We start from the raw sequence: 27,776 nt of genomic DNA, 5'->3' as shown, positions 1-27,776 counted from the left end.
TATATATATATATATATATATATATATATATATATATATATATATTATTTATTTTAATAATAAATATATACAATTTTATTATTAGCACATGAAAGATAAAACCGCATATTAAAAAGTAGAACAACAACAGAAGTACAATGTTGTACAGTAGATGAAGCAAAACCAAAAACAAACCCCTCAGGGCTCGTCAAGTCAAGTGGTTCTACTAAAGATAAACATTCAAGATAAAAAAAATAAAATTAACAGTAATGTGAAGAACAACATGAAACAGTTAGAAAAGAGAGAGAGAGAGAGAAAAGCCATGTTGTGTGATGATGTAAAGAAAACAGGTGGTTCATGTGTCGCTCAACTGGACCAATAGAAAGTGAATTATTTGTTTCTTAAATGAATTTATGCTTGTGCAGTTTCTAAATCTAATTGAGAACTGAGAGAAAGTTGAAACTTGTAAAAAGTGGGATGAAGATTATTTTGCTGACGTAGTGTTGAGATTATGAATCAGTTTGGAAACAGATGGATGTAACTTGTGAATGGATCGATAATCAAAAATACTTGATATATAGATGATTGTTAAAAGCTAATACTTGATACTTTATACTTCATGTGTTGATGTTTAAACCTGACTGAGGACATATTGTCATCTTCTTCTTTTCTTCTCCTCCTCCTCCTCCTCTCTGCAGGAGGCTCATTAGACTGTAGATCTGGGTCACTTCAAATTAACATTTGTTCATTTTCGCTGCTGCAAAATTTATGAGCTTCAGTTTTTACCCAAGAAGTCGAGTGTGTGTGTGTGTGTGTGTGAGATGTATTCTGGGTATTTCTTCTTCACCTCAGCTCACCCTCCATCTCTCCCTCCCTCCTTCCAATCTCCATTAATCAATAATCTCTCCCCCTCTCTCCATCTCTCAGGCACAGTCCCTTCAGACAGCACAAGACCAAAGACAAACATGAGATCGACCGCATGACGCTCACCATGGTAAGACCCCACATATATACGCTTTTATTTTGAAAGTCCAGTGAGAGGTCAACAGGAAGTCAGGGAGCTATGGTGGTGATGATGATGCAGCAAAGTGTCGTAGGTTGGACCCGAACCTGACAAGCGTTAGCGTTAGTGTTTATTGAAGTTCTGCTGAGTTTTATTTTGAAAATCCTTGAATATTCAGGAGCTCATTTAACTCGGTCAACAGGTGTTTTGTTTGTTTTGTTCCAGTGACGAGGTAACAACAGTCTGACCTAGTTATAAAACCTGAAAAAAAACCAACTCAAAAATACCAGAAGTCATTGAACTCACCACAGCAGCTTCTGTTTAATGTGGAGTTAAAGAAACATTTAATTTCACATTAAAATGACGAGATGAAATGATTCAATGTTTCTTTCTTCAAACACAGACCTCAGATCAGATCAGGTTTCATTTGCTGCTTTTATTTAGTGCGTTTTATTTCAAAATAAAATGCAGTAAATTAAGTGCATGGTCTATAGAAAGGAAATCAAAGGGCGTTCAAGCTGCTTCAAAATAAGAGTCTTTCATAGAGCTGCAGCAACAGTGTTAGAGAATCAGTCTTAGGTTTCTAAGGAGCATAAACCTGAAAGTGCTGAGTCGCAGTGTCAAAGTGCTGAGTCAGCGTAGGAGGAGGGGGAGGAGGAGGAGGAAGATGTGTCTCTCTGAGTAAACAGCTGTGAAGTCTTTACTGGGTTTGGTTCATGTTTAACCAGGAGTTAATACCAAGCACACACACACACACACACACACACACACACACACACACACACACACACACCGCTGAGTCGACTGTTTCGAACTGTACAAACACTGAGAAAACACACATGAACCTGAACGAGCCGAGTTCACACACAGGAGGAGGAGGAGGAGGAGGAGGAGGAGGAGGAGGAGGAGGAGGAGGAGGAGCAGAGAGGAAGAGGAGGAAGAGGGATAGAGACAGAGGGGAAGAGGAGGAGGAGGAGGAAGTACAGAGAAGAGGAGGAGGAAGAAGAGGAAGAGGAGGAGGAGGAGCAGAGAGGAAGAGGAGGAAGAGGGATAGAGACAGAGTGGAGGAGGAGGAGGAGGAGGGACAGAGAGGAGGAAGAGGAGGAGGAGGAAGGACAGAGAGGAGGAGGAGGAGGAGGAAGGACAGAGAGGAGGAGGAGGAGGAGGAGGAAGGACAGAGAGGAGGAGGAGGAGGAGGAAGGACAGAGAGGAGGAGGAGGAGGAGGAAGGACAGAGAGGAGGAGGAGGAGGAGGGACAGAGAGGAGGAGGAGGAGGAGGAAGGACAGAGAGGAGGAGGAGGAGGAGGGACAGAGAGGAGCAGGGACAAAGAGGAGGAGGAGGAAAGGAGGAGGAGGAGGGATAGAGAGGAGGAAGTGGAGGAGGAGGAGGAGGGATAGAGAGGAGGAAGAGGAGGAGAAGGGACAGAGAGGAGGAGGAGGAGGAAGAGGAGGAGCTCCTGTAGTTTCTCCACCTGTGTCGTGGTGAGACTGAGGAGACGAAGCAACAGGAACTTTAAAGTCACGGTTGTGTTTTCGGGGACACTTTAAAACGAGGGACCGGTCTGGAGGACAGCGACGCGTTCGAGGCCCCACGGACTTTACAGCATCGACACAAACCCAGGAGGAGGTCAGAGACACCTCCTCACTGGGAGACCACTCTGAGAGCCTCCCTCTTCCTGGTTGTGTGTCGATGCTGTAAAGTCCGTGGGGCCTCGAACGCATCGGTCACGTTCAGTAAAAACACTGAGGATGAATGGAGTCTATTGTCTCTCTCTCTGGTCCATCGTAGCGTCCACTGGTTTCATCAGGACATGAAGAGACTGAGAGACACACACACACACACACACACACACACACACACACACACACACACACACACACACACAGAGAGACACACAGAGCCGTAAACAAACACACACACCGTGGTGTCGACCTGTAAACAGAGAAACTCTGATCTTTCATATCACAATAAATCCAGATTAGGATTTTAATCCAGCCACTTAATCTGCTTGATCCGCTTAATCCTCCTCTGTGTGTGTCTGTGTGTGTGTGTGTCAGTGTGTGAGAGAGAGAGAGACAGTGAGGAGGGGGCTGTGTGTGTGTGTGTGTCCAGTCTAAAAATACAGCTCTATATGTCTGAGTGTTTATTAAACATGATGAATTGGCTCATTACATAAGAGAAGAGAAGAGAGAGGAGCAGGAGGAGGAGGAGAAAGAGAGGAAGGAGGAGTTTTGTCTCTAACTGGGACGACTCAGCGGCTGAAATTTGACAACTAACTTTTGTTTTTAGGACAAAACCTCCTCCTTTTGTTCTCCTCTTCCTCCTCTCTCCTCTTGTTCTCCTTTTCTTCCTCCCTCATCTCTCCTCTTCCTCCTGCTCTTCCCTCTCTCTTGTTCATTCATTCATTCAGAAATTTATTTAATAGGATAAACCCCTTGAGAGGAATCCTCTCGTTTTCGAGGGGGTCCTAATATACATTACAAACCAAAAAGAGACAAGACACAATCAACAATCTACAAACATACAGCAACAAAGACAACAGACATCAACACAGACATGAAAGAAATGAGTACAAAAGATGGACACAACCTCTCGATGGCTGCAAATGGCCATAGCAATAGCCTAAATAAACTAAGAGAAATGTAAAATAATATCATAATGTTCAAATTAAAAATTACAGTGGGGAAAAAAAAAAAGAAAAGAAAAAAAGATATAAATCATCTGAAGCATGTGCAATTTACCTCAAAATAAGAAGACACAGAATATTTAAACCTATGAAAAGAGGTCAATGAGCGTAAATTTAAAGGAAGATTATTCCAGTCTGAAAGCGCTTTGTACATAAATGCTCTTGTTCCTCCTCCTCCTCTTCTTACTCCTCTTGTTCCTCTTTCTCCTCCTCCTTCATCTCTCCTCTTCCTCCTCCTTCAGGAAGTTAAAGTCAGACTGAATCAGTCCTGTGTAGATTCACTTTGACTTTAACTTCCTGTTCTCAGTGAAACTCCTGTCCTTTCCTCACGTTTCCGTGGTGACGCTGCAAACAGGAAGTGCTAACGGCTGGCGAACTAACTAACAAGTTTAGTTTAGTTTTGTTTAGTTTATTTAGATCCCCATTAGCTTTTGCCACGCAGCAGCAGCAGCAGCAGCTATTCTTCCTGGGGTCTTTGTATAACATAATTGGGAAGGGCATTATATCATAGCTCTACATAATACTGTACCTTGAGAAATCGCCCTGGGTAAAATAAAATAACCTCCAGCAGCAGCGTGTCCAGTTGAGTAATTATGTATGTTTGAACTAAAAGATAATTTTCTATACAAAATGTCTGGCATTTTAGTTGTTATAATATTTCTAAGAAAAAACATCAACAGATATGACAATCTGTGCTTCACATCCAGCCAACAGAGACTGGCATCATGCATTTGACAAATATTCGACCTTATTCCACACGTAAGTGCAACACGTGCTGCTTTATTTTGTAGAAGTTGCAAGAAGAAGGAGGAACTTTACATTCCTTTGCAGCGTATTCTGGAAGTAAAGCGCTAACGGCTAACTGACATAAAGGAGAAGAGGTTTCACTTCCTGTCAACGTCAGTTCTTCTCTTCCTCCTCTTCTTCATCCTCCTCTTCTTCATCCCCCTCTTCCTCCTCCTCTTTACTTTCCTGGGGTTAAATATATTTCCCAGTAAATATCTCTATATTTCAGGTTCAGGTAGAACAGGGTATTGATCAGTATTGATCGGTGTTTTAGTCTTTGGTGCATTAACATCCAGATGTTTAGACCTGAGGATGTAAAGAGAGTAAACATCTGGACTCTAACGATGTCGTCTCTCCTCCTCCTCCCTCCCTCCACCAGAACGTGGAGCTTCCCGACTCGTTCACGGCCGAGCTGAAGGACCTGCTGGAGGGACTGCTACAGAGAGACGTGGCCAAGAGGCTGGGCTGCCAGGGCCGAGGGTAACACACACACACACACACACACACACACACACACACACACACACACACACACACACACACACACACACACACACACACAGACACAGACACAGACACGCACACACGCACACACACACACACACACTGCAAAACTCAAAATCTTTCCAAGAATATTTGTCTTATTTCTAGTCAAAATGTCTCGTTTCTAGTCAAAACTAAACTCTTTCCACTTAAAATAAGACTCATCACCTAAAAATTAACTTGTTTTTAGATCATTTTCACTTGTTTCAAACTAATTTTCACTTGAAATAAGTAGAAAAATCTGCCAGTGAAAGCAAGTTTTTTGTGCTTGTAATAAGAAAGAAAAACTTGCTCCACTGTCAGATTTTTCTACTTATTTCAAGTAAAAAATCAGCTTGAAAGAAGTAAAAAGTGTCTAAAAACAAGCTACTTTTAATGTGATGAGTCTAATTTTTAGTAGAATGAGATTAGTTTTGACTAGAAATAAGACAAATATTCTTGGTGAGATTTAGAGTTTTTGCAGTGCACACACCAGACCAGATTCAAGATTCTAGAACTTTATTTCACCATGTCGTGAACAGACAAGCTGGAACAACAGGAGTCAGATGAGTTAAAGAGGAACTAAGCAGCATTTCTCTCTGTGGCTCTGCTACAGTACATTTTTACCTTCATTAAAAAGCTCTGGAGTAATTGTGATAGTTGTAACTATATGACTTGTGACTTGTTACCGTGACAACAGAGGCTCTCACGGCTGAAAACCAACCTTGTAACTAACATCAGTGTAGTTACTCTCATCTCTGCTGCACCGCAACACAAACGTAATGCGCTCTGTAACCTGTAATCTTCTGTTCATGACGGTTAAAACTATACAATCACACACGTCGTAACATCGTATATGTTATGTAACGTTATCCACCGCTCCTTTTATTGATTTTTTGCCGGCTTCGTTGTAAACCAATGCACATGGAGGAGAGGAGCGTCACCAGAACAGAGGAAAAGCGACTGGACTTGCATAGTTCCCCTTTAAAAGAGTTCAAAAGACTTAAAGGAAGAAGTCAAAGATAAAAAGGACAAAAAACATCAGTAAATAACAAAGATAAATGAGACAGAAGAATAAAACACAGTTGAAGCTGCTAAAATAGATGATATAACATATTAATATACATAAATATAATATAATATAATCTAATCTATGATGTGTGTGGTGTAACAGTTGTATTTAGTTAGTGTGTTTAGCCATGATGAGCCTCAGTGTGTGTGTGTGTGTGTGTGTGTGTGTGTGTGTGTGTGTGAACATGAGCTCATCAGTCAGATTTCGTGCGACGAGCTGAGAGCGCAGTGGGTGTTGTTGCCGTGGCGACGGACGGAGAGACTGATCCGACAGAAACCGAGTTCACGACTTAATTTGATCAGAGACGTCGTCACGGCTCATCACATCAGACCAGAGAGTGTGTGTGTGTGTGTGTGTGTGGAGGCAAACGCTGCCACCTGGTGGACTGACTCAAACTAACACTCTCTCTTTACCTCTCCTCCTCTCCTCCTCTCCTCCTCTTCTCCCTCCAGAGCTCCGGAGGTGAAGGAGCATCAGTTCTTCAAAGGCATCGACTGGCAGCAGGTTTATCTGCAGAAGGTGAGAGAGCTACACACACACACACTTCATCACTAACACACACACACACACGCTTCATGACTAATAACACACACAGAGTGGCTCAGATCTGAATCAGCATCTGTTGTTTTTCAGATTTTCTGTTGATTTAAATCCTGATGAAGCTACATGCTAAAGCTAACAGCAGATTCATATGGAAACAAGCTGTTTCTTTTGTTTTTTTTCTTATAGTTTTTATCTTTTTCTCACAGAAAGTTTGAAGAAATAATTTGTCAGTATAAATGAATACAATCAGTTTTTGTTATTTCAGCAAAAACATTTGAGTATAAAAAATAAGAATTTGCATTATGAGTTCTGATGCAGAGCTGCAGCTTCATGCAGCGACTTCCTTTTTCACCTACGACCAGCTGGATCAAAACCCCTTGTTTTTCACATCCAGGATCAATAATCAATAATTCATATTTACTTTGATCCCAGTTGTTGAAATGACTAGAACAATCTGATAGTGGAGCAAGTTTTTCTTTCTTATTACAAGCACAAAAAACTTGCTTTCACTATCAGATTTTTCAACTTATTTCAAGTGAAAATTAGTTTGAAACAAGTGAAAATGATCTAAAAACAAGTAAATTTTTAGGTGATGAGTCTTATTTTAACTGGAAAAAGATTAGTTTTGACTAGAAATGAGACAAATATTCTTGGAAAGATTTTGAGTTTTTGCAGTGCACTACACAACAATACACACACACACACACACACACACACACACACACAACAATACACACACACCTCTTCATTGATCCTCCTACTCTGATCATGTGAACTTCAACCCGTGTATAAACGAACATGAACAGTTGATATGAAACGTGTCGAAGCCTCAGTGGGCGGAGCTCCGACGCTCAGTTACCATGGTTACCACCTCACCTCTCACCTCTCCCTCCTCTCTCTCCCCCCCTCCTCTCCAGTACTCGCCCCCCCTCATCCCGCCCCGGGGCGAGGTGAACGCCGCCGACGCCTTCGACATCGGCTCCTTCGACGAGGAGGACACCAAGGGCATCAAGGTACCGCACCACGATCACAACGTTCGATTCCCACCGCAACACTGACACACACACACACACACACACCGCTAATGTTCAGTTCCTACGACGCTCTTTAGTTACATTACAGTTACATTTATATTAAAGGGATAGTTCAACATTTTGGCAAATCGGCCCATCACCATAATCCCTATAGTCATAGCAGTAGGTTCGTTACCTTTAATTGTCGGTGCAAGCTGTTTTTAGAACGGTGGAGCAGAGCCGTGAGCTGCTCAGAGCTATTATGGGATTTCTTGGTTTCCCTCATCAAACTCATCAAATACACAATCCAACAACTCCACAACGCTCTGGTGGACAAGTTGTGAGCTGCACATTCACCACGCTATGAGATAATAACACAACGTTACCACACAGAGTTGTTTTAGAGGGAAATTCATGCAAAACCGCTGATGCACGTTGCCTTCAGGGACAGTTTTTCATCAACAGTCTCTGCATTTCCCTCTAAAACAACTCTGTGTGGTAACGTTGTGTTATTATCTCATAGCGTGGTGAATGTGCAGCTCACAACTTGTCCACCAGAGCGTTGTGGAGTTGTTGGATTGTGTATTTGATGAGTTTGATGAGGGAAACCCATGAAGAAATCCCATAATGAGCCTCCGTAGCGTAGCTCTGAGCAGCTCACGGCTCTGCTCCGCCGTTCTAAAAACAGCTTGCACCGACAATTAAAGGTAACGAACCTACTGCTATGACTATAGGGATTATGGCAATGGGCCACTTTGACAAAATGTTGAACTATCCCTTTAATATGAGTTGTGTTTTCTCTGGAGTGAATCTGAAGCCGAGGTAGAAACTCATCCACCTGAACGTAACATTTAAAATAAATATAGAAACATTTGCATCATAGAAAAAGAAAGATGAACCATTAGATTTTCAAAATAAGAGTCTGTGGGTTAAACTCATTTCCATTAATCAGCCACAGGATCATGAAAATAAACTCTGCACCTGTTTGTGGTTGGTTTTGTTCTTCCGCTGTGAAACTGACACCAGATCAGCTCAGACGACAGTGGAGCTGCTTTAACCTATAGAATAATCCATACGTGTTGTTGTCGTTACCTACGGAAGCCCACAGAGGACAAACTCTCACATCTCACCTCCTTCTTTTTGTCCAGAGGAAACAGAATTTGAATTAAACTTCATTTCATTTAATCCATGGAAACACCCCGGGCCTCGAAACTCCAGATATTTGATGCAACTGATCAATATTTAACATTTAGAAGGTTAAAGGTTTATGAAGGATTCAGCAAAACAACCCATAATAAACATGAGACATTAAAAATCAATAAAACTAAAGTCAGATAAATTATTAAAGGTGAATAAAAACGACCTGAAGACTAAATCATGTGCAGTGAAACAGAAACATTGAACAGGAAGCATCCGATTAGGTTTATATTTTTATTCCCACTGGCTTTTACTGTCTTATCTAATTGATTTGTCCCGTGATAAACCTTTGCACCAAATTCCCTCTATGGGACCATAAAGTAAATCTTATCTTGTCTTATTTATTTTCTCCATCTGGAGACGATGATCCTTTATCTCAGGAAAACACAGGACATAAAACTCAGGGCTCCAGACCAACATCGGCCTCTAACTCAACATTTTAGGAGCTGAAGCAGAAGATTTAGTGCTGCACACTGTAAAACAACCTGCAAAGCAAATATTCACATTTATTTTTCATCCATTATCCTCACACACATCGACCTGATGCAAATTTCCTGGTTGCACATGAGAAAGTAGATTAAAATGAACTGCACCGTTTCAGATTTTAGGGACAAAATGCCAAAGTCTGAAGCCCTGGAACGTGTGAATGTTTGTCCGCTGAGGGCTTCTGTACTTTAAAACAGGTTGAAAAGGAAAGTCTTCATCTCTTCTACAGAGTCAAACAGCTTCACTGTGATGAAGTGTAACCCCCCCCTGACCCTTTAACTAACAGATATCACCATGAAACTTAACAAGTTTACCACTTACATTAAGTTTTGTCAGATTTTATGTTAAAATATGTAAATGAGGCTATGTCTAATTAAATATGCACTAATTTGCATATATTTCCAGAACAGAAATCTGAACAATGGATAAAGTCAGAAATCTACAGATGAAATGTAGTAAAATAAAAACCTTAATGTGGATTTTCTACCATTTATTTCCACTTGTCTGAAAGAAGACACGTCTCAAAATTGATCAGTGCATGAAAAAACAGTGTTTTTGCCTTAACAGAGCTCATTAGTTAATGAATTAACCCCCTCCTCTCCTCTCTCCTGTCTCCAGCTGCTGGACAGTGACCAGGAGCTCTACAAGAATTTCCCTCTGGTGATCTCGGAGCGCTGGCAGCAGGAAGTGGCCGAGACCGTGTACGAGGCCGTCAACTCGGACACGGACAAGAGCGAAGCCCGGAAGAGGGCCAAGAACAAACAGCTGGGCCACGAGGAGGGTGAGAGAGGGAAATGGTTGACCAAAGTCAAATGTCCTGGAAACTGATTTCTCTTTATTGATTTTCCTCATTTTTAAAGGGATACACCAAGATTTTTTTTTGTCTTGCCTCACTCCAGAGTCCATGACCAGCAGATAGACACCATCCTTTCAACTGTGCGTGCAGTAACAAGGGAGATAGAGCCGTATCGCCCGTAATTAGCTTAGCTCAAACACTGGAAGTGTATGTAGTGTTAGCCTGCCTCCACCTAAAGTCGCTAATTAGCTTAGCTCAAACACTGGAAGTGTATGGGTAGTGTTAGCCTGCCTCCACCTAAAGTCGCTAATTAGCTTAGCTCAAACACTGGAAGTGTATGGGTAGTGTTAGCCTGCCTCCACCTAAAGTCGCTAATTAGCTTAGCTCAAACACTGGAAGTGTATGGGTAGTGTTAGCCTGCCTCCACCTAAAGCCGCTAATTACCTTAGCTCAAACGCTGTAAGTGTATGGGTAGTGTTAGCCTGCCTCCTACCCGAGCCGAAACCAGCAGTCAGAAGCTGATTTCATTTTAGCTCTAAACTCTGTAAATATATCACTTTATCCACATTTCAAACATGTTTAGGTGAGAAAGTAGCCGTTTAGATCAGCAGTGTGTCGTTAATTTGTCTAAATACCAGCTGTTTACTATTTTGTTCGGACGAATTCGGCGCTACTCAAGCTAGCCGTTGTGACCAACGCACTTCCGGTTACTTTCACAAAATAAAACACCCGTTGCCCTTTACATACAGAAAACCATGACGATAGAATTTGTGTTTTTACTTTGAAACAGGAAGCTAACCTACCCTCGATGTAGCTAGCTTGAACCAAAATAAAGCGTCTTTGCTTGAACCCTCCGTTTTGACCGATCTCGTCCCGTTAGCGGCATTTGACCGCTCAAGATGCCTTACCAGAGAGTTTTGTCAGCTCTGAGACGAAGATCGGCCCGCCGGTTTCCGTTTAGAGTTGCTGAAGAGTTTCTCTGATGACTTTAGGTGGAGGCAGGCTAACACTACCCATACACTTCCAGTGTTTGAGCTAAGCTAATTATGGGCGATACGGCTCTATCTCCCTTGTTACTGCACACACAGTGGAAAGGATGGTGTCTATCTGCTGGTCATGGACTCGGGAGTGAGGCATGACACGAAAAAAAAAAATGTTTGCGTATCCCTTTAAGGAAAAAGAGTCTGACCTGTGACCTCTGACCCTGTGTGTGTGTGTGTGTGTGTTAGACTACGCGCTGGGTAAAGACTGCATCATGCACGGCTACATGCTGAAGCTGGGGAACCCGTTCCTGACGCAGTGGCAGCGCCGCTACTTCTACCTGTTCCCCAACCGGGTGGAGTGGAGGGGGGAGGGGGAGTCACGGGTGAGTCACGGCCTCGCCACGATGACGTCATCATCACCTGTCTGTCTACTTGTCTGTCTGTCTGTCCATGTGTCTGTCTGTGTCCTGCTGCTGCTCTTCTGTCTGTCTGTCTCACGTCTGTCTGTCTGTCTGAAGGACAAGTGGCTAAAACATTTTAAAAAGCAGAGAGACGGGGTGAGTGTCCAACGACCACGACCACGTCCTCGTCCACGTCCTGCTCTGTCCTCAGTCTCTAGCGTCCACTCCCCCCCTTCTCCCCCCTCCTCCCCCCCCCCCCCCTGCTGCTACAGACTCACTAGTGTCTCAGGTTGTGTCCGAAATCACTCACTCATTCCCTCCTCCCTACTCACTATATAGTGAATTCAACATAGTGGACTCTATAGTGACTCACTGGTCAAATGAAAAAACACTTTCAGACACTACTACGTTAATTACGTATTACGTCGCGTAATTAAAAAGAAGAGGAGTTAAAAGAGGAGTAAAGCAATATATTAAGCGGCAATATATATTTAAGCATCAAAATTTGTTCAATCAAACCCACATAGTTTGAAACCACGTTCAAAACACACAGAGCCACTCACAACTAAGCATAAAGTCTGCTAGCTTAATGCTAACGTATAATGTAAAAATCTCATAGACGGGCTAACAGAAATTAGCATCGAGTCTGTGGTCAGTTTATAACGCTTGTTAGGAAATTTGCTCCGACGTTTGTTGTGGGAGTCTGTGGAAGCCGCGACCGGAACAACTCTGGCAGCTGGACACATTTATTGAGGCTGCTGCACTACTGCATTTATTTGGTAGCTACACCGGTCACTACTTGCATTTATTCTGTAGCTACACCGGTCACTACTTACATTTATTTGGTAGCTACACCGGTCACTACTTCATTTATTTGGTAGCTACACCGGTCACTACTTGCATTTATTCTGTAGCTACACCGGTCACTACTTCATTTATTTGGTAGCTACACCGGTCACTACTGCATTTATTTGGTAGCTACACCGGTCACTACTGCATTTATTTGCTAGCTACACCGGTCACTACTGCATTTATTTGGTAGCTACACCGGTCACTACTGCATTTATTTGGTAGCTACACCGGTCACTACTTGCATTTATTTGGTAGCTACACCGGTCGCTACTTCATTTATTTGGTAGCTACACCGGTCACTACTTCATTTATTTGGTAGCTACACCGGTCACTACTGCATTTATTTGGTAGCTACACCGGTCACTACTGCATTTATTTGGTAGCTACACCGGTCACTACTTGCATTTATTCTGTAGCTACACCGGTCACTACTTCATTTATTTGGTAGCTACACCGGTCACTACTTGCATTTATTTGGTAGCTACACCGGTCACTACTGCATTTATTTGGTAGCTACACCGGTCGCTTCGCAACTTGCATTTATTTGGTAGCTACACCGGTCACTACTGCATTTATTTGGTAGCTACACCGGTCACTACTTGCATTTATTTGGTAGCTACACCGGTCGCTACTTGCATTTATTTGGTAGCTACACCGGTCGCTCTGGGCCGGTGTGGTAACGGCCATCCGTGACCGCAATGCATGATGGGATATCTTGACCATCGGATGTTCACTACATTTTGCGGTGAATTATGGGATAGATTCAGTCACTATATAGTGAACATTAATAATCACTAAACATTCAGACACCACTACAACATGGCCTGGTCACTATATATAGTGAGTAGGGGGTGATTTCGGACACAGCCTCAGTCTCCCTGTAGCTGAAGTCGTGGACCTTTACACAACAAACAGGAAACAGCTCTCCAAAATAAAACGCCCCCGAGTGGACGACTCTGTCTGCACCTGAGTTAACCCTTCGAACCCTGACGCACGTTTATTATATTGAAAACAAGGAACAGAAAGACAGTTATATGAAAAGATCATACTTTTAGATTTTTCACAGAACACATACAGAATCCCGGGTCGTGCTTCACAATCTAAGGAGACTCTTTTCTTTCTTTCTTTCTTTCTTTTTTTTATTTATTCCAGTCAAGGCAATTTCACAATTTGACAATATCATAGAAAATCACAACATTTTCTTATTATAATTCAGTAAATACATAAATAAAAGTTATGTTATTGATAAGTAAAGATGAAAAGTCATTCAAGTCATTCAGGTCTGAATAATTAAACAAAGAGAAAAAAGGTCATCTGAAACTAAAGCTTGAGAATAAATGAGGCGTCGTCCCTGAGGATCGACTGGTCCTTGTGGATTCATCAGTTATCGGGGACGGTTTTTAGTTCCTTGTTGCTTTTGTTTGATTAACGAGGAATAAAAATCTCTGAGGACGTTTCATGTAGTCGACTTGGCTCCTGAGTTTCTCTCTCTGAGGTCGATGCTGTCGTATACGATGGTGGAGGATTGTTTTACGTCTATCTCATTTTACACATTTTACACAAACTGAGAACGAGACATGAGCCTCACTCATATGGAAGGAGGAAGTTTGTTCACTGCAGGAAACAAGAATGAGGCAGTTTTGTAAATAATGTAAATAATATATTTTCTATCATAGTTAGAGCCCTTATTATTTTCCCTATAATCCACAAAACCTCACAGAACAGTTATATAGAGTCTAAAAAGAAGTTCATAATAATTTTCTGTGTTTCTCCAACAAATATATGTGAATTTTATTTTTCGTTTTTTATTTTCCTTCCCTTTTCTGATCATTTATCTTTTTCTACATCCATATGACGCCATTACGAGTGAATATAAATCCTGAAATAAAGGACGTCAGTAACTTGATTGTTCATCACAGGGCTGCAGTTTAAGGATTAATACACAAAGAGACCAGGAAAAATTTGATATAGATTATTTCCTGTGTAAAAATATAAATATATAGAAAATAAAAATAGAGATAAAAACAGAAAGGAAAATAAAATAAAATGAAAAGATAAAAGAGTTTTTTCCAGATCTCACAGAATCTAACGTGACTTCAGATTAAAAAAAACAATGAAACATGGAGGAGGATCTTGTTATTATGGTCTGCCGTTCAGGAGACATGTGTGTCGACTTGTTGCCATAGTTACCAGCTGCTGCAGCTTCTTCTTGTTCTTGTTTCCCCGTCGCCTCGTTCAGCAGCGGCGACGCGTCCTGGTCCTTCGCTCTGATTGGCCGGCCGTCGTCAGTGTTTCTGTCTCATGAATATTAATGAACCGGCAGCAGAGGATCGATTTCCTATAGGACGAATCTCCTTGTTTACATTCTACTTCCTGGTAGAAAACCAGCACGTCATTTGAATGAGATCAATAGTAACGAACGAGAGTTTAGCTATATATCATATTTTTCACGCCCTATCACCGTTTAGACAAATCTGAAATGATTGAAGAAACATTACTATTTCTGTGTGTGTGTTTTGTGTTGCTATGTGTTGTATTTATTCAGTTTGGGGGAATCACGGTGTCTAGAAAGCATCAGTGGCTCAGCTGACAGGGACAGCTGACGGTAGCTAAGCTAACGGCGGTAGCTAAGCTAACACCAGGACGTCAGCTGTTAAAACCCTCCCGTTGTGGGACACGACATGAAACTACTCCAGTTAGCTCAGTCATGTTGTAACTCAGATATCCGCTGGAGAAAATATTTTTTCATGGACCGTTTATTGAGTCACTGAGTTATTAAAGTTAAACAGGTAGCTAACCGTTAGCCCGGCTAATCTATGATAACCATGACTAATTACAAAAATGTGCACACAGAAATAGTAATGTTTGTCCAATCATTGGTTTTATAAACTTTACAAACATCAGATTTGTCTAAACGGTGATATAGTGACATGAAAAATTTGATAAATATAGTGAAACTCTCGTCCGTCACTATTGTTCTCATGCTGGTTTTCTCCCCGGAAGTAGTTGTAAACAACAAGGAGATTCGTCCTATAATCAATATTGATCAGTTCTGATTGGAGCTTTATTGTGAAAATCTGTGTGTCAGTAACAGGAAGTGTTTGCGTCCACTAACTAACTAACTAACTAACGCTGCTGTTGCTGCTGCTGCTGCTGCTGCTGCAGGTGTTTCCACATCTGGAGCAGCTGTTTGTCTCTGTCGACGTGAAACCGCCGCCGCTCGGTCCAGATGTTTCTTCTTCTCCTCCTCCTCCTTCTTCTTCTGTGGTGTCTTGGAGGTGGTCCTGGTTGTTAACGATGTTCTTCTTCTCTTTCAGTTAACGTCCCTCCCGTCAGCATGGTTCACATATTTTCAGGGCTCAGAGTCATTTTATCTTGAACGCCAGGTAAAGCAGGAAGCTCCTCCTCCTCCTCCTCCTCCTCCTCCTCCTCCTCCTCCTCACTAACCGATCAATCGATCAACTGATCAATCAGGGACTTAACGCTTCAGCTGTTGTCATGGCGCCGCCTCTGCAGATGATGTAACCGTTAGAAACAGAGAAACAGGGTTCGAAGGGTTAACAGAGTGTTACAGTGTCGTCAGCTCGGCCCACAGCATCACCATGATCCATGATCTCCTCCTCCTCCTCCTCCTGTTGTTGTTGTAGTTGTTGTTGTCCTGCTGGCCTTTGCCCCGCCCCCCTCCCTCCCTGCTCTCCTCTCATTGGTCGGTTCTGTTTGCAGCAAAACCTGCTGACGATGGAGCAGATCGTGACGGTGGAGGAGACGCAGATCAAAGACAAGAAGTGCATCCTGCTGCGCATCAAAGGAGGGAAACAGTTCGTGCTGCAGTGTGAGGTAACGTCACCGCCGCCGCCACATCGCCACGGCGACACCGCCACGGCGACTGCTCAAAGCCCCGTTGTGTAACTTCTCTCTTCGTCTCTTCACAAAAATCAATCACTTTGTTCAAAAGTCTGTTTCATTAATCAGTAACAACCTCCATCGACAAACTGAAGTGTTCAGGTCGGAGCTGGCGGCCATGTTGTGCCGCCATCTTTTACGTTCAGTGGCAGCGTGAGCGTTGGTAACCACGGAAACTTACCGGAGACGCTGGGAGAAATAATGGAGTAGAGTAGTGTAGAGCAGTGGTTCTCAACGTGGGGTCCGGGGACCCCCAGGGGTCCTTGAGAGGGTTAAAGGGGGTCCCCAACTTTTTCTTGAAGTTATACCACTTTTTTTTTTTTGAGAATTTTTATTATTATTGTTTTTTGGGGATTTTACCACTTTTTTTGTAGAAAATCTTTAACTATTTTTTGAGAATTTTTTTTAACCACCTCTTCCTACAAATGTTTAAAAGTTTTTGGAGAAATTGTACCACTTTTTTCCAGAAATTTCTCTATAATGTTTCCAAAAATCCACACCATTGGCCCAAATTTGAATGTACAACGTTTTTCAGTCTCAGAACAAATATTTGTGTATTTCTGGTTTGCTTGAAAATTTTGTCCAATGGGGGTCTGTGGTCTAATTTGTGTCAATTTAGGGTCCTTAGTGTAAAAAAGGTTGAGAACCACTGGTGTAGAGTCACACTAATGCTGCGTTCAGGTGCAGTCGGGCAGACGGCCGTCGGCAAAACAAAACAAACCAGACGTCATTTTAGTCAAAAAGAGAGAGGGCCGGTAAAACAATACAACATCGCCATGACAACACATTGTCACGTGTGTATTGTTTTTTACTCTTCATCCCGTTACGTGCAGCGCCTGTCATCCATCTGCCTGATTCCACCTGAATGCAGCATCAAGGGTACGACTGAGTTGGAGGAATTGTCAGAGTTCCCACGCGTCCTGGAAAACTTAGAAAACCTGGAAAAGGGTTGACCAATTTTCCACATGGAAATTGAGAAAAAAAAAAGTTAAAATGTCCTGGAAAAGTTTTTTTTATTTTTTTTATGGAAACAGGCAATGACTTACAAATTTAGAAACATACAATGACAAAAACAGAACAAAACAAAGCAAGAAGCAAGTCGACATGTTTGTAAAACTAGATCTAATTCAAAGTCTGGCGGAGTCGAGACCCAAGTTGACGCTCGGTGTGTTCAGGTGCAGTGGGAAGCTCCCGTTTGTGTCATAAACACAGGAATATCAACTCTTGACTTGCTCCAAGTAAATAAACTTCTGGCTGCATGTTTGAGTCTCCATCTGACGCTGTCTGTGGCTTTGAGGGATGGAAACAGCCTAAGCAGCGGAACTTCAATCCACTCCCATTCATCGCTGCCGTGGCGACGCGGGGACAGACACAACTACCGCAAAACAGGAGATATTAAACTGAAAACCTTCAGATTCCTTCTTTAGACCTAAAATGTTAGGAACATGCAGCCAGAGTTGAATTTGCCCGGAATTGTCCTTTAACATAATGCTGTAGGCTACGTTTGCCTACAGCTTTTTCAAACTCTACCAAACAGGACAGAAAAGTGCAAAAAAAAAGAAGAAGAAAAAAAGGGATGTAAATGTACACAAATTAAATTTACAGTTACTCAATATACATTTAATCAAACTTAAATTCTTCCCATTTTTTGTCATGTTTTTGATTTGTTGCAAGGAGGGAGAGAAGGGAAACAGGATCAGACTTGGAGTGACGTGTAAATGAGAAAAAAGTGTTTCCATTGAACTTTTTAGTGTTATTTACATCCAGATCGTTGCTCTGTTGCCTCTGTTGTTTAGATTAACATTTACACATTTTACACAAACTAAGACCGAGACATGAGCCACATTCATACGGAAGGAGAAAGTTGGTTCACTGCTTCATTGCAGATACACAACTGTTTTCATGCCAGGCGAGTGGGCCATAAGCCCCAAGACCTCACAGAACAGTTATATAGAGTCTAAAAATCAGTTTATAATAATTTTCTGTGTGTTTCCAACAAATGTGAATTTTGTTTTATTTTCCTTCCTTGAGTCTGTATGAGTGAATATAAATCCTGAAATAAAGGACGTCAGTAACTTGGGCTGAAGTTTAACAAGGATTAATACACAAAGAGACCAGGAAACATTAGATATAGATTATTTCCTTTGTAAAAATATAAATATATAGAAAATAAAAATTGTTTCCATTGAACTTTTTAGTGACATTTGAGAGTTTTTTCCAAACATAGGAGTTTCCATCACCTGGTTGTTATCGTGATATTTAGGTTTTGTGTGTTTCTCTCTCTCTCTCTCTCTCTGCAGAGCGACCCTGAGTTTGTGCAGTGGAAGAAGGAGCTCACCGAGGCGTTCACTGAAGCTCAGAAGTTGCTGCGTCGTGCGCCCAAAGTGATCGGGAAGGGCCGGGCCGGCGTGGTGGAGCTGTCCAAACCGCCGCTCACACACCGCAACAGCAACGGCCTGTGAACACACAACACACACCTTACACACCTTACACACACACACACACACACACACACACACAGGTCGTTATATATAGAGATATACATATGTAAACACACACACATTAACACACACACACACACACACACTGCATCCCCCTCCTCCTCCTCATCGGCCACGCCCCCTCTCTACACGTCGACCAATCATAAAGAAGCGATGTCGTTTTTTCTTTCTGCATGAACCAGATGGACGCCACGGACCCGACGACCACACAGTCGTCCAGCTGAGAGACGTTTGCCCCCCTTGCCCCTGCTGCCCCCCCCCTCCCCTTGCTACCCCCCTATTGCCCCTCCTCCTCCTCCTCCTCCTGAGGCGTTCGAGGGACGTAGGACGTTACAGCGTCTCTTCTTTTTCTTCTGTGACTGAAAAACAAAGTGCATCAAGTGCCAACGCCGACTTTTACTTGAGTCACCTGAAGGCATCGGAGGACACACACCCCCCCTCCCTCCTCCTCCCCCAGGACACAGAGTTGGGGGGGGGGGGTGATGCTGTTGAGGGGGCGGAGCTTAATCATTCCAAAACGGACGTACAAAACGAACGAACGAAGGAGCCAACGAGACTCTTGATGCTTTCTGTGATGTGATTGGCTCTTCTCTTCTTCTTTTTGATGTGTGTGCGGCGGCCGCGGTTGCCATAGAGACTGAGATTTCATAATTTCATTGGCTGACCGAGCCAGTTTACCAGTTTGCCAGTTTTGCCAGTTTCCAGTTGCCATGGGAACCTCGAAGAAGCTTGTTTGGAAGCAGCAAGTAACCACGGACAACAACCGACCACCACGGTGCAACTACGGACTTATTGTGTTGTGTCTATGATGAAGGAAAGGAAGGAGGGAGGAAGAGGAGGAGGAGGGAGGGGGGGAGGGAAGGGGGAGGAGGAGGTGGGGAGAGGAAGAGGAAGAGGGGGGGAGATGGGGGAGGAAGAAGGGGAGATGTGGGGGCGACGGGGGAGGGAATGAGGGGGGTTGTGGGTGTAAATAAGCAACAACCTTTTCTCTCTCTGTGCATCTTCTCCAGTGTTTTAGTGTTTTACATGAACGGGGGAAGAAAAAAAAACTTCCTTCTTCTTCTGTCTGTTTGTGAATCTGTCGTCGGCTTCAGGAGGGGGAGGGGGGGAGGAGAGGGGGGAGGGAGGGGGAGTATTATGGGATGTGTGGAGCGGCCGGATGAGACGAGAAGAGACGACGGCTTTCAATCACTCGCAGCTGCTTTACCTCAGTTGGACTGAGTCGGCTTGAACACACATTAACACGTTAACACACACACACACACACACATGTTGAAACACACACACACATGTTGGAACACACACACACATGTTCACACACACTCGCCCCTGCAGGTTGGATGTAGAGGGGGGGGAGGGAATGGGTGAGGGAGGGGGGAGGAAGAGGAGCTGTATCTAATTAAATGCGAGTCTGAGGCGTTAGAGGACTACGTTACCCAGAATGCCTCAGTCAGTCAGTGCGTTAGAGGACTACGTTACCCAGAATGCCTCAGTCAGTCAGTGCGTTAGAGGACTACGTTACCCAGAATGCCTCAGTCGGTGCGTTAGAGGACTACGTTACCCAGAATGCCTCAGTCAGTTCACATCCGAGTCTGTTGTTTTGTTTTGTTTTATTACAATCGATTGATAAAACAATCATTCATAAGTATTGATCGTCGTCATCAATCAATCAGCCAATCAATCAGCTTTGTGCAGCAGCTGCAGCAGTGTTGCATTGTGGGAATCAAACCTGACTCAACTCTTCATCCTCATCATCATCACTTCCTGTCATTCCTTCTCCATCTTTTTCTTCTCCTTCTTCTTCTTTAACTCCAGTGTTTCTCTTCGGTCAGTCACGATGCGTTTGTGTGACGTCGGATTTCCCAGTTTTCCCCCCCCACCCCGAAAAAAAGAGAAAAACTTTACGGTTCAGAAGACGATGAAGATGAAACTTCTTCTTGTTCTGTTTTTTATCGTCGTCGGGGTCAAAGTGTTTTAACGAAGCGAGAAGCAGAAATGAATTTACAGTCGTGAGTTTCAGGGCTTTTTGTTTTATTTTTTTAGTTTTGATCGTGGTGCGACGACGTGATCGGTCGTTTTTCTTTGTAGCCTTTAAAAAGAGAGAAAGAGAGAGAAGTCGTTTTATTTTTGTAAAACCAAAATGGTTTTTATTGTTTTTAGTTTTTCTGTCATTGCACCTTTTTCTTTTTCTTTTTTCTTTCTTTTTCTTCAGCCGACGTGTTTGTTCAATGTGCCAAATAATTACTGTTGCTGGTCGATCGAGTGGGAGCCAATGGGAAGCCTCCTTTTTTTCTGAACTTTAACCCTTTTCTCACCGCGGCAACAGCCAAAACACACACACATGTTCACACACACACATGTATGAACTCTGTTGGACAAAACTGTGACCAAACATTTTGTGTGTGTGTGTGTCCGTTGCCATGGGGACTCCTGTGTGTGTGTGTGCGTTCGCTTCATTCTGGCTTTGTATGTTCAGTGACGGGGCTTTTATTTTGAAATTTCTTTTTTTTTTTTTTCCTCTCTCACACACACACAGACACATGAACACACATGCACACACACATACAGACACACAATTTAAATAAAAAAAGGATGGCATATAGGAAAAAAAAATCAAAGTATATATAAATATATGTGTATATGAAATGACAAAAAGCTCTAGGTTTATTTAAAAGATTTAATGTAGAAACCGGACGGTGGCGCCAGGCAACGGGGGGGTTTTGGGGGGGGGGGTCATGGGGGGGGGTCGGGGGTCAGAGGTCGATGTGAGTATCTTTGTTTGTGGTGACGACTTCAGCTCGAATCTTGCACATAAAGACTTTAGATATTGTACCTGCGAGTTCCAGATGATTATTTTTGTTTAAAATACCGGACTCTCTCTTTTTGCTCTTTCATATTTATTGCGTGTGCGCGAAAGGGGGGAGGAGGGGGGAGGAGGGGGAGGAAAGGGGGGAGGAGGGGGAGGAAAGGGGGGAGGCGGTGTTGCCGTGGAAACTCCTCCGAGCTCCGCCCATTAAAAAAGAAAAAAGAGAAAAAAAAACCCAACGACGACAACTCTGTTCTGTTTTTTTTTTCATAACGCCACAACAGACAAAAACACAGATAAAATACTACTGGCTTTGGGTTGTTATTATTATTATTACCATTAAGGTTATGATAATACTGATATATAATTGATAATATTATTCAATGATTATTAGTAAATTTATTTTATTTCGATGATTTTTTTTTGTTTTTTTGTTCTGTTTTGTTTTTTTGTTTTATTCTGAGACAGGTAGGAAGTTGCGTGTTGGACTGCTTGTACAAACAGTTCATGAATAAAAATCCTTTTTCCGTGTTGCCTCGTGTCTGCGCTCAGTTATTTACCATTACATGAAGAACGATGAAGAAGTGAATGTAAAAAGTTAAATTGATGAATAAATGTGTGTTTCAGTCTGAATTATTCCTTTAATTTGAGTTACAACATTAAATGCAGTCATGCTTTCTGTGTTTATCTGGAATATAAAACAAATCGGTAACACTTTATAATAAATTACACACTATTAAACATTAGTTAAGCATTAATAAATGCTGAATTCTTCATTTATAACGCATGAATACTCATTAGTATGTAGTTTATAAACAGTTAAAATGTTTTACTCATCATTGATCAGCACTAACTTAAAGCAGAAGTAAGCGATATTTTTGTGTTAATATAAGTCTTAAATAGTTGTATCTTCCGACAGCAATCACTTCTATAGAGTGTTTGGTCTGAAACACGGGTCTGTCAGTCACTCTGCTCTGCTCTGAGCCCAGGAGAAAACTTTTCTCGTATCCTACAATTTTTATCCAAGTTACGAGTGGCCGTTATAGTGACTTTCACAGGTAAAACAGGTCGGAAAAACACGAGTGGGTTGCCTGGAACGCTACAAAGTCGTAAGTTGTGACTTGAAGCTGTAATTTACGGTTTCAAAAGCCTGCCTGGAACGCAGCATTAGCCAAAACCACCGGATCGCTTACTTCTGCTTTAAGATATAAACTACATACTAATGAGTATTCATGTGTTATAAATGAAGAATTCAGTATTTATTAATGCTTAACTAATGCTTAATAGTGGTTACTTATAAAGTGTTACCAACAAATTATAATAAAATAAAAAATGTTTATTTATAGAATCATGTTCAGTTGAAAGAATAAAGTTCAGTCTTGATTTTGTCGACTATAAGTTCATTGGTAACACTTTATTTGACGCCTATCTCTATAACACATTATAACCATACTTATAATGAGTTATAAAGCAGTTATAGCACTGTATAACTATAGTTATAAACACTCATAAATGATCATAATGCTTTATAACAATAATCATAACACATTATAAAGCATTTTATCATGACTTATAGGGTCAGGTATACGTTATAATTGTTAGTAACTGGCTGACAATGCCCACATTTATAATATAGTTATAATGTGTTATAATTGGCTTATAAACATGTATAATGGCACTTTTATCTTATTTTATTTTAACTTATTTGACTTTGCCGTATTTTATTGCTTTCACTGTTTTTATTGTTTTTAAATTGTTTTATTTCTGCTTCTTTCTTTTTTATTATTACACTATGTAAAGCACTTTGGTACACCGAAAGGATTGTTGTAAAGGGCTGTATAAATAAAGTACATTTACATTTACATGTATAACTATAGTTATAAACACTCATAACAATAATCATAAAACATGATAGAGCATTATAACTCTATAACACCTGACCTTATAAGTCATGATAAAATGCTTTATAGTGTGTTATGATTATTGTTATAAAGCATTAAGATCATTTATAACTGTTTATAACTATAGTTATACAGTGCTATAACTGCATTATAACTCATTATAAGTATGGTTATAATGTGTTATAGAGATAGGCGTCAAGTAAAGTGTTACCAATGAACTTATAGTCGACAAAATCAAAACTGAACTTTATTCTTTCAACTGAACATGAATCTATAAATAAACCTGATTTATTTTATTATAATTTGTGTTTATAGTGTTTATAACTATAGTTATACACGTTTATAAGCCAATTATAACTACATTAATAATGCATTATTGATGTGGTCATTGTCAGTGAGTTACTAACAATGATAACGTATTATAATACCTGACCTTATAAGTCATGATAAAATGCTTTATAATGTGTTATGATTATTGTTATGAAGCATTATGATCATTATTAAGTGTTTATAACTATAGTTATACAGTGTTATAACTGCATTATAACTCATTATAAGTCAAGGTGTCTAGTAAAATGTTACCAGTTCATTTACTTCAGGTGTTTTCTGGAGCTTCCAGCTGTTGTCATGACGACGACCTGCAGGAGGAGAAGACAGAAGCTCTGGAAGTTGTTGTGTTGTATTATTATTCTGTCTTTGTGGTGGTGAGTTGAGCCCTGTGGGCCACCGTACGGAGCAGAGCTGTGATTGGCCGGTGGCGACGCTGTGGGCGGAGCCAGAGGATCAGCTGACTCAGAGGTCGGACTGACGGTGACCCACATCTCACACAGACCACTACAGCTCTTCACTCACTTCTCCCCCCTCCTCCTCTCCCCCTTTCTCTCTCCCCTCCTCCTCTCCTCCTCTCTCCCCTCTTCCCTCACACAAACCAGGAGGCTCCTCCCCCTCCTCCTCCTCATCCCCCTCCAGCTGCAGCTGTCAGTCAACCGTGGTGACAGCTGATGTGGCTCAGACCGGCACATGTGCAGTGGTGTCGTCTGTCAGAGCAGAAGCTGCTTCCTATCTCCTCCTCTCCTCCCCCTTCTCCTCTTCCTCCTCTCTTTCTTCTCCTCCCCACTTCTCCCTTCTCCTCCCTGTCTTCTCCTCTTCCTCCCCCCTTCCCCCTTCTCCTCTTCCTCCCTTCCTCCTCCTCCTCCCTTTCTTCTCCCCCCTTCTCCTCTTCCTCCTCCCCCCTTCTCTCTTCTCCTCCCCCCTTCTCCCTTTTCCTCCTTCCCCACCTCCTCTTTCTCCTCCTCCTCTTCCCTTTCTTCTCCTTCCCCCTCTTCTCCTCCTCCCTTTCTTCTCCTCCCCCACCTCCCCCCTTTTCCCTACTCCTCCTCTTCCCTTTCTTCTCCTCCTCCCCCCTACTCCTCTTCCTCCTCCCTTTCTACCTTTTCCTCCTCCTCCCTTTCTTCTCCTCCCCCCTTCTCCTTCCCCACCTCCTCCTCTTCCTCCTTCATAAAACAACTTAAAAGTTAAAGACTATAACTTATAAACTTCACCTGGTTCCTCTCTCCCCCAACAGGGTCGCCCCCCCTCCCCCCTCTGAGGCTGCAGATATTTATAGAGGAATCGTCTGTCAAACCCGTTGCTGTTGCTTATCTCCATGAGTGTGTGTGTGTGTGTCTGTGAGTGTGTCTCTGTGTGTGTGTGTGTGTCTGTGAGTGTGTCTCTGTGTGTGTGTGTGTGTCTGTGAGTGTGTCTCTGTGTGTGTGTGTCTGTGTGTGTGTGTGTGTGTCTCTATTTCTGCCTCTGCTGCTACATGAGTCTCAGCTCAGTCTCTGTCGTCCTGCTGGAGTGTGTGTGTGTCCGTGTCAGTGTGTGTGACCGTGGTGTTTTTGTGCGACCCGGTGGATTCGACCGTTTGGAGCTTTGGACGATTTTTTTTACTGGATTTTAGCAGGTAACCACGACAACAACAATACGACAACAACAATCTGCTGTAAGTTTCAGTCACATTCTCCAGGTTTTTATTTATAGCGGACGAGTCGAGGCCTGACACACACACACACACACACACTCTAACACCTTCACTTCTCTGGAACATTTGAGTTTTTTTATTATTGATTATTGATTAATTCTGGTCAGCAGGTTGAAGGTTTTTAAAGTTTCTCCTCCTCTCCTTCATATTTAAATTGATTTAAAGTTAACTAGAGCTGCAATAATCGATTATTAAATGAATCGTCAACTATTCTGATCATCTAATAATCAGTTTGAGTCGTTTTTTTAAAGAAATAAAGTCCAAATTCTCTGATTCCAGCTTCTTAGATGTGAATATTTCTGGTTTCTTTGTTCCTTTATGACAATAAACTGAGTCTGAGACATTTGAGGACGTCATTTTGTGGTTTGGGAAACACTGAATGATGTTTTTCTACATTTTTCAACATTTTATTGACCAGGCAACTAATCGATTACTTATTTAAATAATCAACAAATTCATTTATAATGACAATAATCGTTAGTTTCAGTCCTAAAGTTAAAAACACAGAGTTTAAGTTAAAACCACTCAGTTGTGGTCGAGTTGTTTACAGCGACTGACTCAGGACCAGCCGCCTCTCAGGCCTCATATGGAAGCAAAGCAGACACCACAAGTAATCAGATTACAACAACACAGAGACATGAGTGTGAATTTAAAAAACAAACAGTATATATATGTGATTTAAAGAGCAGCAGCTGGACATGTTGTGTATTATGGGATGCAGGGGGGGAGACCCCGGCAGCAGCTGCAGCCGGTTGATTGATCTCTGAAAACACATTAGTTGGTTGCTGTCGTCTGATTGGCTGGAGAGGAAAAGGCATGACTCAGCGTTTTTTTTTCTGTTTTTTTGCTTCTTGATGTTGAAGAAAAGTTCAGATATTGATCAATATGCAACAAGAAAATGAAGGTTCAGCAGCTGAAGAGTCAGAAATGTTTCTGTTTATAACCTGAGGTCGTTTTTATTTGAGTCTGATTCTATAAACTACTGACAACACTTTGACAACCAAATTTGAAATGAAAATGTCATTTAGAGAATTTATATATTTGCAGAAAATGACACCTGGTTTATAATAAAATAAAAAACCTGCAGTGTTTTGGACCTTGAATAATAATAATATAAATAATGCAAAGAAAACAAGTTCAACACAACACTAATTTTTAACTAAGGAAGAGTTCAGAAATCAACACTGGTGGAAAACCCCCAGTCAGTTTTTAATCTTTTTAATTTATAATCTTCATTAAATATGACTCGGTTCAGTGTCTCATTAAAGGTACAGTATGTAAGAAATCTAAAGCAACTGGCCGTAAAATCCTCCTAATATGTCACAGAGACTCAGGAATAATGTTCATATAACATGATGAACTCACCAACAACAATAGTACAGCCAGAGTATTCGCATTAAAAATCTTTTTTTGCAGACTGCAAATCATGTTTATGTTTTGAATTTACGTGTTGGCATGTTGCGCCACCTAGCCCTCTCTCCCAGTCACGGCGGCGTCAGTGGCATTTCAGCCTCCGGTCTGCTTCCACTGAGCTGCCGCTACAGCTGGGAGAAAAAACGAGATCGCTTTGTTTTGAATTTGACTGCAGTAACCGTTTTTGGCCACATTCTTACATATGGCACCTTTAAGTGGAATGAGTTTTGCTTCTGTTGGAGTTCAATAAACTCTGGATTTAAACGGCTGCTGAACATGTAGAGAAGCTGATTTATTAACAACATGTTGGAGCGGTTTCTTCTGTTCTTCCAGACCCGTTTATATTTGTATTATTTTGTAGATTATTGTCAAAATACAGTTGAATATACACTATATAATAATATCCCATTACCCATTTAACTATAAGATGTTTCTATATTCTCAAAGGATTCTATTCAGCGATTAGTCGACTTGGAATTACCTGCACTTTGCTAAAAGTGTGAGTAAGACTCTTAATAACTAACTTTGAAGTGCAGTTTTCAGCAAAAGGTTGTTTTTACTCATTTATAAGTCGACTCTTAGCAGCGTCAGATATTCGGAGTAATTCTCAGAAGATGGATAAATATGACCCCTGATGTTCTGGAGGTGCAGACAACAGACACACTCTGATTTAGAGCTGCAACTAACAATTATTTTCATCATCGATTAATCTGTCATCATTTAAATGATTAATTGATTAGTTGTTTCGTCAATAAAACATCAGTCAGTGTTTCTCAAACCACCAGGCGACGTCCTCAAATGTCTTGTTTTGTCCACAAACCAAAGAGAGACTCAGTTTATTGTCATAAAGGAACAAAGAAACCAGAAATATTCACGTTCACATTCACGTTGTGGGGCCTCTGTAAAGTTACC

The 27,776-nt window shown here is 41.7% G+C and overlaps 2 protein-coding genes across 3 annotated transcripts in view; both read left to right on the top strand.

Moving 5' to 3' along the window:
* Nucleotides 1-19,541, top strand: part of grk3 (G protein-coupled receptor kinase 3) — an 83,713-nt gene extending 64,172 nt beyond the window's left edge. The window contains exons 14-22 of one of the 2 annotated variants that reach the window (XM_083983621.1): nt 907-973; nt 4,835-4,935; nt 6,502-6,568; nt 7,510-7,605; nt 9,907-10,069; nt 11,314-11,450; nt 15,638-15,706; nt 16,044-16,157; nt 18,524-19,541. In XM_083983621.1, the coding sequence (XP_083839747.1) occupies nt 907-973; nt 4,835-4,935; nt 6,502-6,568; nt 7,510-7,605; nt 9,907-10,069; nt 11,314-11,450; nt 15,638-15,706; nt 16,044-16,157; nt 18,524-18,685 (976 nt within the window). In that variant the 3' untranslated portion in view covers nt 18,686-19,541. The remainder of the gene's footprint in view (nt 1-906; nt 974-4,834; nt 4,936-6,501; nt 6,569-7,509; nt 7,606-9,906; nt 10,070-11,313; nt 11,451-15,637; nt 15,707-16,043; nt 16,158-18,523) is intronic. The other variant, XM_083983622.1, reaches the window with a different exon arrangement.
* A 5,595-nt stretch (nt 19,542-25,136) lies between these two features.
* The window catches only part of myo18b (myosin XVIIIB), an 82,279-nt gene continuing 79,639 nt past the window's right edge, over nt 25,137-27,776 (top strand). Inside the window, exon 1 of the mRNA XM_083983603.1 lies at nt 25,137-25,412. The gene's annotated coding sequence lies outside the window, so the exon portion shown is untranslated. The remainder of the gene's footprint in view (nt 25,413-27,776) is intronic.

This window comes from Trachurus trachurus (genome assembly GCF_905171665.1).
Source record: "Trachurus trachurus genome assembly, chromosome: 12".
Classification (NCBI taxonomy): domain Eukaryota; kingdom Metazoa; phylum Chordata; class Actinopteri; order Carangiformes; family Carangidae; genus Trachurus; species Trachurus trachurus.
This window is presented reverse-complemented; position numbering and strand designations above follow the sequence as displayed.